Source organism: Toxotes jaculatrix, chromosome 5, assembly GCF_017976425.1.
Source record: "Toxotes jaculatrix isolate fToxJac2 chromosome 5, fToxJac2.pri, whole genome shotgun sequence".
Taxonomy (NCBI): domain Eukaryota; kingdom Metazoa; phylum Chordata; class Actinopteri; family Toxotidae; genus Toxotes; species Toxotes jaculatrix.
The window spans coordinates 11,395,764-11,408,188 of NC_054398.1; the positions used below are offsets into that span (position 1 = coordinate 11,395,764).

At 39.7% G+C, this 12,425-nt stretch overlaps 1 protein-coding gene across 1 annotated transcript; it reads left to right on the forward strand.

Moving 5' to 3' along the window:
• The first annotated feature begins 1,643 nt into the window (after positions 1-1,643).
• On the forward strand, positions 1,644-9,558 carry rhcgb (Rh family, C glycoprotein b). Its single transcript, XM_041037948.1, has 11 exons — positions 1,644-2,026; positions 3,747-3,939; positions 4,535-4,685; positions 5,006-5,153; positions 5,266-5,432; positions 5,744-5,881; positions 5,973-6,109; positions 6,312-6,436; positions 6,597-6,670; positions 7,397-7,464; positions 8,261-9,558. The coding sequence occupies exons 1-11, from the start codon at positions 1,804-1,806 to the stop codon at positions 8,292-8,294; spliced, it is 1,458 nt and encodes a 485-aa protein (XP_040893882.1). The 5' UTR covers positions 1,644-1,803; the 3' UTR covers positions 8,295-9,558.
• The last annotated feature ends 2,867 nt before the right edge of the window (positions 9,559-12,425 follow it).

The following is a 12,425-nucleotide window of genomic DNA, read 5'->3' on the forward strand; positions in this document are numbered from 1 at the left end:
TTACTTTAGCAAGTACATTACATCATCATGGTTCAGACTGAGAAAGTGACAAACACAGCATGATAGTTTCTGCTGAGAAGACTTACAGCAGGCAGTGTATGATAATGTATGTGTATGTGGAAACTTATTATTTCCAAGAAATATTACTTTTGTTCAAGTTCTCACATATTAAAAGAATATTTTCAGATTTTGGGAAATACACTTACACCTCTTACACCTCTGAGGCTCTCTAATTAATTCTTAAAATCTCGAGCAGTGTTTCCACTGGTTGCCCAGCAAATGCTCCCAGCTGAGAAGTTGTTCAGCACATAGCCTTCTGTAAAATGTTGAATTTTGGTCTTTATGCTTCAGTTTTTGTTTGGACTAAACAAATTAGATGACGAGAAACTTAGTGAGCTGTAGAGGTGCTGGCAGTCAGACTTTGTTTCCTTTGGACTCAGTCAGGCTAGCTACTTCCCCCTGTTCTTTATGCTAAGCTAACCAACCATTCTCTCCAGCGACATATTTACCACACAAACATAAGCTTGGTATCAGTCATCTCATCTAACGCTTGACAAGAAAGCATATAAGCATTTCTAAAAATGTTGAACTATTCCTTTAACGATGATCGCACTCTCCCACATTAAACACCTCTCTGTGGATAAAACACGCTGCATGATTTTATCAATGTTAGTCTCAATCTGCTGAATCACACAGTTGTGTCCAAAATACTGAAGCAGTTACAACACGTTAACAGCAAGGCTCTCGAAAACTCCCCGTACTAATGTGAATTCCTATAAGAGACACAAGTATTTTTTCTTATTTCAGTGAATCACACAGTTTTAGTCACTTCAGTTTAATTGTTGGTTTAAATTTAATGTTTTCTGAATTCTTTGTACTATAAAATTCATTAAATGGTGTAAATGTCGAAATAAAATTGATTATATTACAATTTGCCTGTACAACAGCAGGGGGGAAAGTCGACTTTAGTATAAGAGAAAACTGGACCCTTGTCTCAACCTTGAACGTTTGGGCTGTGAAGGTTGACTGAGTCAAACCTGTTGTGCATATTTCTAATGGGGCCCAGCATGGATACACATTATTTACAGTTAATGCTTCATAGGAGCAGCCCTGTACAGAGGAGACGAAAACGTCCCCACCCACCCTGTCTGGTAGTAAGAAAAGACAAATTGTAGGTGCTGTAGAAGCACATCTATATGTTTACTGTGGTTATACAAAAATTAGGGGAGGGGTTTCCAAGAAAATTTCAAAGGTACATAATCCCTCTAGTTGTTGACTGGATTACAACCTTGTATAGCCTAACCAGACTATTATAACCAACACAGTCTATTCACAGGATGTCCTATTAAATATCTTCTCTCTCCTGTTTGATCAGGCCATGAACAATGCTTCCTCTCACCACAAATCAGTTCTCACAGTTACAATTTAATGTTGTAACAGTGTTGTATTCAGGTTTATACCTGTACAAAATGTTGAAATATAAAACATAATAATTAAAAGAGCCGTTTAGAATCAAAAGATGCCTAAATCAAAAGATCACCTGAACACGTGTCCTCACCTGAAAAGAGTCTAGTACATTCCACGTGCAATGTGGAGGGAGTGACAGGAGGTGGGGGGAGTGTCCTCATATTAAAGCAAACACCCATCTTTGCTCATCTGCACTTGAACTTGAAGATGCCCAGGACCTTGACAGACCTGTCTGTTTTGCCAGTTCACTTGAATAATTGTTTTTAGCGACTGGTAAACCTTAAAGAAAAACAAAAAAGAAAAAAAAATTAGAAATAGCGAATCCAACCGAAAAGAATGGGCTGTGTTCAGAGCTTCAGGGAGTTGTGTGACCGTCCAAAAAATACTAATGTTCGTATCAGTCTTCCAGCAGTTTGCTTTGTATGGCAGACAGCAATGATCATCTTGTTTGGGGTGTTTATTCGATACAATGAAGAGTCAAATCCACACTGGATAGAGCACAGAAAAGCTAAAAATATATCGAGTGACATTGAGAATGACTTCTACTACAGATATCCGAGTAAGTAAGACTTCATTTTGACTTTTTCTTTCTCTTCTATGATACTTTTTTTCCCAAATGTCTCATATAGCATCCTCTTAAAGTCTTTACACATCTGTTATACTAACGAACTAAATATCTATAATTTTTTAGCACATTTCTGCACATTCAGCTTTTTGGGTTTTCATTTTATTCATATTTTGTTGCAAATTGTCTGTTTTCATTGTAGTAAAATGTGTTTCAAAATATGTTTCTACTTGAGTTACCACGTTGATGACAGTTCTCAGATTATGTGGACCTATCAAATTATTCCTACATTGCTGACAAGGATCTGACTCCCACAGATGCACATATCCCCTGGGCTTTGACTCCACTCAGGCTCTTTTTCCAGCTTAAGTCCAGCTGACATGCCAACGCTTACGTCTTTGTTTGGATTTAAAATATCTTTTATTTTTGCTAATATAAAATTTCAGATGTGTGTGAGTATATTGCATGGGTGTGGCTGTACTGTACACAACACCCCAGCAACCCACGGTGTCAGTGTCAGGCTATCGTGAACCCATCTCAGATATGGTGTTGGATGTCAGATGATAAATGTGTGTCCTGACACGGTTTGTTGTCTGAGACCTTAAAGCTAAACATATGTTCCATCTGTTCTTATGCAGCATTTACTAAAGTGGGTTGTTTGTGCAAATTATTTGGTGCACACTATAATGTTTCACATCGCAGTGGGAACCTATTGTGTGTCGAACAGTTACAGTGGTAAACGATATTGGCTTGCTTATACCGATATCTGCATGCTGTTGTTCACTGGCTATAGCAAATATTACAAATTATAAATATCAGCATCTGATCAACAGGTAGCAGTATATACACACTGTGATGTCTTCATCTGACATGATTTCCCCTTCTTATCTTACAGATCCTCAGGTGTCTCTGCACTGAGGTGCCGTGTTGTGAAAGCAAACTATGTACAGTGTCTCCACGTATCAGCTCACTCCTAATTATGTACCCTTAATGTAAAACTTATTTAGAAGAGAATAGGTTCTATAACCATGATTTCCAAATTGACAATGTAATGATGACACTAGTGGATGTAATCATGATATAATTATATATATATATAATAGATATTTTTATATGTTTTTTTTCTTTCATAGACCAACATATTCAGGAGAGACACCGTATGCCTGTAATAAGCCATAAATAGACAATGTTAATTATCTGAAATATTATCTGGGCTCTGGTATCTGCTCATAAGCCATGTTGTCATGACAAACCGTGAACCTAATTCAATTGTATAATCTTAAATAAGAGAGGAAACATCCCAACTCGATGGAGGAAAAAGAGAGGCGGATTTGTGCACACTATGTGGAAACCGACTGCTACCTCATAAATGAGCCTAATTTTCCAAATCTTTATTTAATTTCTTATATTTGATCATTTATTTTCTCCAATTTCATCAGATGTGGATTTTAGCTCCTCGACTTATTGGTTCTCGCGCTCCCAGCGGACAGTGGGCAGTGAGTCAGCCTTGTTGTGGGCTGAACAGAAAGACATGTACTTACACCTGACTTGTGTATCTTCAGTCTGTGTGAGGAAATCCACACCAACAAGCAGAGAAAACTGAAACACCACACAAAAATCCCGGGCCTTTCTTTGGAGTGACATCACCCTTTTGATTCATGTACCCACTTCTTATTGTGCTCTTCATCTCTCCCTTTTCCTTTTTTTGCCACAGGTTTCCAGGATGTCCACGTGATGATCTTTGTTGGATTTGGCTTCCTGATGACGTTTCTTAAGCGGTACAGCTTCGGTGCCGTGGGTTTCAACTTCCTCATTGCGGCCTTCGGTCTGCAATGGGCACTGCTTATGCAAGGCTGGTTCCACTCCCTGGACTACACTGATGGAAAGATTAAAATTGGAATTGAAAAGTTAGTGTCTGCCTTTATTTTCAACAAGTTAAAAAGATCCCTTCTTTTTACGATACTTCATTTTGATGATGGTGATACTAAATAAAAAAATCACAATTGTTTGAATCAAAAGCAAGAAATGCTATTCAGCTCTGGTTCCTTTGTTTAGCCACTGGTAAATATTTCTAATGAAAATAAATTTCCACCTGTACTGTTTCCATTGACAGAAAAAGAAAAAAACAAACAAACAGGGATGCACAGTGAGGTGGAGAAACCAGTCTGACGCAAACCCATAAAGATACTCAGTGGCTGGAAGATAAACAGAAACTCAGGCTAATAAAATATGATGGTCCTGCTGAAGTACAGCCCAGCCACTATGTGTTAACAGATACGTGTATCTCTGTTTGTGTATGTGAACAGAGAAAAAGTGAAAGGGAGAATATGATAACTGGTTAAGGTTACCAAAACGGTAATTCTACCCTTATTTGGATCACTTCTCTTGAGCAAGTGCATCCTTGGCCAAAATAAATCTTGGCTTATATTTGGCTTTATAGATTACAGAGGATCTTGTATTGTTTTGTTTGTTCACTGCATTTTGGCTGTTTTCCCTCCTCAGCCTGATCAATGCTGACTTCTGTGTGGCGGGCTGCTTAATTGCCTACGGGGCAGTGCTGGGTAAAGTGAGTCCAGTCCAGCTGATGGTTCTGACTCTGTTTGGGATCACACTGTTTGCTGTGGAGGAATATATTATCCTGAATCTCATACATGTAAGTTGGAGCATCTCATGGCATCGCTAACAGTGTCATTACAACTCACAAAACACACCGACTGTAGGCTGGATGTAGTTCCCAGATTTGCATATTTATGATTCATATGCCCAAAACCCTTTATATATATGGATGTTAGAAGGGTATGTTGTTGTATGCCACCTTGCAGCTGCTCAACATTAAAAAAAAAAAAAAGATATAGAAAATAATAAAATTTTAAGATAATGACACCTCTCCAGGAGTCACCCCTGATCAACAAACAACAACACTCTTGTAGCCACAACTAATTTAGCTAATCTTAATATTTTTTCCTCTTAAAGGCCAGAGATGCTGGAGGCTCCATGGTGATCCACACATTTGGAGGTTATTACGGCCTTTCGATCTCGTGGATGCTCTATCGTCCAAATCTGGACCAGAGCAGTCGTCTGCAGGGCTCTGTCTACCACTCAGATGTCTTTGCTATGATTGGTGAGTCTGATTTACAGCTACTGACTGTCTATGTAAGTCTCCCATCCCTCTGTTTTGTGGTTTACGAGGCCCTTTCACTTGGGTCTCTGCGAACTCCCTGCTTTCTGCACAGGCACCCTATTCCTGTGGATGTTCTGGCCCAGCTTCAACTCAGCCATCACAGACCACGGGGACGGGCAGCACAGAGCAGTCATCAACACCTACCTGGCTTTGGCCTCGACTGTGCTCACTACCGTGGCCATCTCGAGCCTGTTCCGGAAGCATGGAAAACTGGACATGGTAATGACCGGCCGTGTGTGGGTTTCATGTCAGTCGCTCTTGTTATGAACTATTATGTATGAACAATGTGGTAATGATAATAAGGGTGTGTATATATAGAAGGTTTGCATTACAGGTTATGCTTAAATAGATTCAGCCCTGTTGAATTGTCAAACATGATGTGCATGACTTGTGCCCCACCTGAACAAACGTAAACTTTTGTTTTACCTTGAAGTAACGGGGTGCATGTTCAGTTTCACTTGTTACTGTGAAATGAGATCAAATGCATGTGACTAACACATCCATTTTTTTTTTCTGCACCTGTTTCTCAGGTTCACATCCAGAACTCTACTCTTGCTGGAGGCGTAGCAGTGGGAACAGCAGCAGAGTTCATGCTGATGCCCTACGGATCTCTGATCGTAGGATTCTGCTGTGGTATTGTCTCCACCCTGGGATATATCTACCTCACGGTATGGTATTTCTCTTCTGTTCTTGACTGCTTCTTTTACCGCTCTCAAGATTTTTTAGTTAACTCGATATGTAATGATATGTCCCTCTCAGCCGTTCATGGAAAAGCACCTGAAGATCCAGGACACATGTGGAATCCATAACCTCCACGCCATGCCAGGAGTCATAGGAGGAATTGTGGGAGCCATTACTGCTGCAGCTGCAACAGAGTCAGTTTATGGCACTGAAGGGTGAGTGGTCCTCGCTCACAAAGAGGAAGCCAGCAGCCAGAGGTCGTGGTTGTGTGAATTATTTTTTAAAATGAAACTGATAGAAGACCATTAACCAGTAAAGGAACAAAAAGAAGGAATAATCATATTCATGTGGCTAAATATGTGGACTTTCATTCTGATAGAACAACATTGTGAGCTCCCTTTTTTTTTTGTATTAAAGGCTGATTAACACCTTTGACTTCGAGGGCGCTTTCAAAGACATGGTGCCCACCCGGCAGGGTGGTCACCAGGCTGCAGGCATCTGTGTGGCTGTCTGCTTTGGAGTAGGCGGAGGCATCATTGTCGGTAAGGAATAACCACTTCAACCACAGTTTGACCATGTGACTGAAAATGTACAGTGAGTATGTTAATAACTGTGACCTTACTGTGTTTGAACAAGATGGGTGTGTTTACACGCAGTGTATGACAGACTGTGTGTGGGGCGATGTATTTGTACTCTTCTTAGGTTGTATCTTAAGGCTACCTATCTGGGGAGATCCTGCAGACGACAACTGCTTTGATGACGAGCCCTACTGGGAGGTAAGAGACAAATCTTTACTGCCATGAAGAAACAAACTAAAAAAAAAAGAAAGAATATCAAGTCAAAATTCAGTCATTCATCGCATAGAATTATGAGACCAGATATGTTAAAGATTACAGATTATTTTTGTTGATTTTGGTTGAGTGGTGTTTTTATGATTTTTGAGAAGTGCAGTACAGTTTGAGTTTGGAAACACTTGCCCTTTCGGGCAAAACGATCACAAAGCTGGACCCTTCTTGGTCGGCACCAGCTGCTCTAATTCCAGCCTGCTGATTGGACGGTGATCTGACCAGAGAAATTTCAGTAATTCTTTTCCATAGGGAGCCAATCAGGACCAAAAGGGAAAAACACATTCAGAATCAAAACTAAATCGGATTTTAGCAGTGATCTACATAACAAATCTTATATTCTACATGTATAGAAATATGAAAACAGACTGATTTAACAGGTTAGACATACTTTTGCTTACATGCTTTCCTTGATTTGACACGTTTGGTTGTTTTGTGTTTCTTGCCCTGAGGCTGTTTTTCCGCTCATTATTTCCATTACTGAATGGGCCACCGTCATTCTACCGCCTCTATTTACAAAGAAACAAATCATGAGTTTCCATTTTCTGACATTAAACAAGTACACGTAAAATAACACACACTGTTGTTGATTGAGTGTTGTTAAAATTTGGTTGTTTCCTCTTTAATCACATTGTTTAATTGTCCCATTGGTCACAGCTTCCTGAAGACGAAGAGAGCGTCCCACCAATCCTGCAGTACAACAACCACATGCGGAACAAAGATGTGTAAGTGTCAGTTTAGTTTATCTGACAACAACATGCTGGTCATCGAGATACGCCATTCTCATACCAAACAAGCGATGCAGGTAGTGCTTTTGTTGTTGAGAAACGTGTTGCGTTCAGTGTCCTCTTGGTGGCAGCAGATCCCAACTTGCAGAGACCACATGTGACTCATTGTGATTCCTGCCCTTTGTTGGGGATATCAGTTCATAGTGTTGCATACAGTATGAACACAGGGTGAGGATGTGGCTGTCGACAGCGTGGCACAGCTGACACACAGGCCTGCGCTGGTCCCTGTCACTCAGTATGAGCAAGATAATGAATTGCTGATGCCGACCCTGTGCTCTGCGCTTCCAAGTGAAGCTCACCTGTGCTTTTTGTTGATAGGGGTTTTTCACAGCACAGCTCTGCAGCGTGCAGCTCTTCAAAGTGACCTTGAAGTTGTGCAACAGAAGTCGTGTTTATTGTGGAAATGAAAATGATACAGAACCATGGATTCCATAAGATTTTATATTTAAAGGGATTAAGTATTAACTTCGGTGTAATTTACCCAGCAGAGAGTGATCACAGAGCCATATAAGCACAGGAACAGGTGCAAACCAAATCTCAGTGTATAAAAAGGGTTTTTTAATGCAGGCCACAGAAGAAACTAAATGTATAAGACCTTGACACCACACTCTTTATTGAAGAAATATTTGGTTTGATAATATTTACATATATACAGTGAGTTACAGCTTCTTTTTTTTTTTTACAAGGTGTCATTGTTTTTTTCACACATTCATAATACTCTTTTTTTTCCCAGAGCGGAGTCAAATTTCACCATGGAGCAGAACTGACGCTAGGCCTCGATCCTGATGGATCTGTCTTTATCACACACGGGCCATTTGTTCCTTTTATTCTCCTGCTGGACAGAATAATTCATTTAAAACAATTATTCCTTGCCAATCAAAGGCAGTTATTTTTCATACAGCTAATATATGACTTTATATGACTTTTAGGTTGTTCTCTCTTTTTTGTTTGGTTTGTTTAAAGTAAAAAACAAATCTACCAGAGGGATAAGATCTTTTCTTTTTCCACAAGGCATTTATTTCCTGTTTAAGTCCACATATATTCAATAAATAAATATTTTTGTTAAATATTATATTTAATGACTGACATTATCTTTAGTAGAATATTTTTCCTCATTTCAACACTGACAGGCACGTACATTTACTGAGAAAACTGCTGTGACCAAATTACGTTAAACGCGACTGTGTCTAAACACAACCACGGTTCCTTTAAGTGCTTGTGAGAGAAATATTTGAGACGGCGTTTTGTATTATGTTTGCTTTAGACTCATTTGAGTTGCACTTTAAGGGTTAGGGTTAGGGATTTTTTCCACTTCTTAGTTTGTCCTGATTTTAAATGGTTTGGGTTTGTTTAACATAATGGACTGCAAGTGAAATTTTAAGTGAATCCACAGCCACGCAAGCTTATGCTGACTTTGTTGTATGTTTATTTGCATAGTTGCAGATTTTCCTTATTGCTATTAGATACAGTAAAATAGACCTTGATTTTGTATGTCTTCATCAAGAACTTTTACACTGTATCATGTTACTGATTATGGATTTTAAAAATAAGAGTTCTGATATTTCTTTGACCTACGTTATGCTGTGACAGAAAGGATATTTGGTAAAACTTTATATTAGCCCCTTATTTATAATCAATTTATAAACACTTAATAATGGTTTATAACACTATAATGATTTTATAACACTATAAACTGTCAACAATTATAACTTCAAAAGGAGTTAATAGGCATGTCAATATTACCTAAACATTATAATGTGTTATAAACCATGTGTAAAATGTTTGTATACAGCTTATAAATGCACAGGGGGGTACTAGTAAAGTGTTACCCATAACACTTTACTAGTACCCCCCTGTGCATTGTGTTTTAATCCACATTATCAATCTGAAAATTAAAGATTTTGTCAAAAGCTGATATTTATACATTTAGACACTGTACACAGTAGAATATTTGTGTCATGCTGTTTTGAAAGGTGAAACATTTGTTAATGGTAATGCAATTTTGAAAATTAATAAACTATTATTAATAAATCACTGTAATTTCATTATAGACATAGCACCTACTTTATTTGAGTTTGACAAATCAAAATTTTTTGCTCCTTTAAAATGACAAGATTTGCCAATGAAAAGCTGAAGAGGAAGCAAGTTTCTCCTCATTTACGAGCCCTCCGGTGTCCCTTCTCTAGTGGGGTCAGACTGAGGGTGAAGGCCACACCCTTATTGCTCTCTCGGGACACTGTGGTGACCAAAAACAAAACAGAGAGCAGCCTCGTCATCGTGACCTCAGGTCAAAGGGTAGCGAAAGAGCAAGGTCACTGGCAGGGCTGCACACATATGCTGGAGTCAATCATTTAAAATTGATTAACAGAGAGAATTCCTGTGGATTCATACGCTAAATATTGGCACCATTTTTGCATAAGGAAGGGCAGAGATGCGAAGGAGTAAAAACAATCTTCCAATCTGCTGGAACACGATGTCTTGTTTGTCTATAAATACTGAGGATAATTTCACCACGCAGCTTATTTCTGTATCTGATAAACCAGCCTCTCTGTCCATCATTTTGTGGTGACGGCTGTAATTTCCATGTGCCATGTCTCCTGTCCACCTGGCTGCAGCATTTCATTGGCCGAAGGCAGAGGTAGCTCATGGTGGGAGTGTGGATGATTCCCACACATGAGTAGCAGCGAGGAATCCATCCCCTCGTCCAGTCTCCTTGCTAACAAAGGCAGGCTTAGTGCTGTTTTCTTTTGTCATCAGTAACGTGTTTGAGTAAAGGAGGTAATGGTGCCACAAGTGCTCCAATTAAACGAGATGCAGCCCTGCTGGGAAGAAAGGCTCCCCCATTGCCCTTGATACCCCCCCACCCCCAGCCCTCAGCCCCCGCCCCTCAATATATACACACGTACACACACACGCAAACCGGGCCTCTTCTCATCCATCCTACCCCATGGAGTTCCCGCCCCAACTCTACTCATGTTTATTCATCAGCCACTTAAAGGGCAAATGCAGAGGCCTGTTAAAACCAAATCAGACTTATTTTTAAATGATAGCAGGCCTTCCCCCTCTGAGGTTGAGGAAGCCAGGCCTCATGGCATCAGGACAGCCATGTTAGAAGAACCTTACCCTCCACTGAACCACAGAGCTGACCACAGATTTGACTTCCACAGGGGAAAACAGAAACTGTACAGGGATGGCTGGGGAGGAGGGAAACCGAGGGGCCGCAGAGAATGTGGGATGGAAAAACTTGAGGAGGCAAGGGGGCATGAAAAGGGGAAGGGACGTACAGAGAATGAGGCCTCACTTTCATTGCTGATGACTGACTGCCTGCCATACGGGCTCAATCATGATCTTTGATTGACAGGCCGAGGGAAGGAGAGGGTGGGAAAGAGGGTGCAGGAAGAGAGCTTAGAATGGAAGCCGCACAAAACATACTCCCATACAGGGGGCCACGGAGACGCTCATTAATGATAAAGAACATACCAGGCAAAGCATGTTTTCTCTGCACGCCAGCGATGTTGTTTGTAGGTTGAGATTAGTTTGTAATCTTCTATACGTGGCAATGTAAAATGCCCAGAACACTACAGAGCTAAATACAACGTGGGAGGTCGTGTTAGAGCACCTGGTTGTGGCTATTTGGCTTTTTGTTCTTTTATTTCTCACCATTATTCTAAGAAAACAAAGTAATATGTCTAATGGTGATCGTGTTGCAGGCATGCCAATTCATCTGATCGTTTTAATCTTGCAGTTTACAGATACGTGTCAGTCACTCTGTAGTAAAACCCCGCTGAATGCACTTTACAGTTACGAGATACGGGGGTTAGAGAAGTATTCAGGGATCCATGTTCACTCCCTTATAAAGAGAGCTGTAAAAGCCCCTATTGAAAGCATCCAAAGGTCCATAAAACTGTTCATAAACTATTCAAGCTCTCACTCTTTTCCCTCTATACTTAATCTGCTCACGTTTTGTGCAGCTTCAGTGTCCCCTAAAGGTTACTTCTCAGCAGGTGCATCTGACTTCCAAAACCCGTTCTGACTGTGTAGATCTGGACTGTCTTTTTGTTGCCCAATCCTGGCACATACCGAGTACCATGAAGCGCATACACTGTATTTCCAACAATCAGTCTTATACCCCATCACCAGTGGAGGAAAGTAACTCAGTGAAATTTTTGAGTTCCTTTTCCAGAATTCTTCCAGTTTTCTGCAACTTTACATTTCACGACATCTCAGAGGGAAATGTACTTTTTAATCCACTGTGTTTATATACAGATACAGTTACTCCAAATGTGAACATTTTACTTTTAGGCTAAGCTTCTAAAGTAAAATGTATTTTTTAAGTATTAAACCAGTGGCTCACAACCTTTTTGGCTTGTGAACCCTCACTAAAAAACATAGTGTTCAGTTGGGTTTGCCACGTTTCAGAAATTTGAAAATGATGAGCTGCAGTTTTTCCATCAGTAATTAGTAGTTCCACCACACTGATTACCCTCTAAACTTAACATCTGCATTCATTTAAAGTACATTTCCGAGGCAAAAAGATGTAAAATTATCAATTATTTCACAAATGAGCAAGGATGAGAGAAAAGTTTACAAGAACAATAAAGTAAAACAATATGAATTCAAGTAGCGGAACATTGTTTTTTTCTGATTTCCACTACCCTCAGATTTATTTTGTCACTCATTCACACAATTACTTTTCTTTTGTATAAATGTGTTGTACCTGTGTTTTACTTGAGCATTACTATTTTAAGCTACTTTATACTTCTATACTTCTAATATATACTTCACCAACCACACCATCAGAACACTGTTTAGGCTCCAACCAACAATCTAATAATGTCAAATCAGTCACAGAGGCCACTTTTTGTGCAGAACAAGTACATTAACTTTTGATGGTTAAA

Coding starts and splice junctions, on each gene's coding strand:
- rhcgb (XM_041037948.1), top strand. CDS start 1,804: ATGGGCTGTGTTCAGAGCTTCAGGGAGTTGTGTGACCGTCCAAAAAAT. Junction 6,437..6,596: donor AGGCGGAGGCATCATTGTCG/GTAAGGAATAAC, acceptor TACTCTTCTTAG/GTTGTATCTTAAGGCTACCT. Junction 7,465..8,260: donor CACATGCGGAACAAAGATGT/GTAAGTGTCAGT, acceptor TTTTTTTCCCAG/AGCGGAGTCAAATTTCACCA.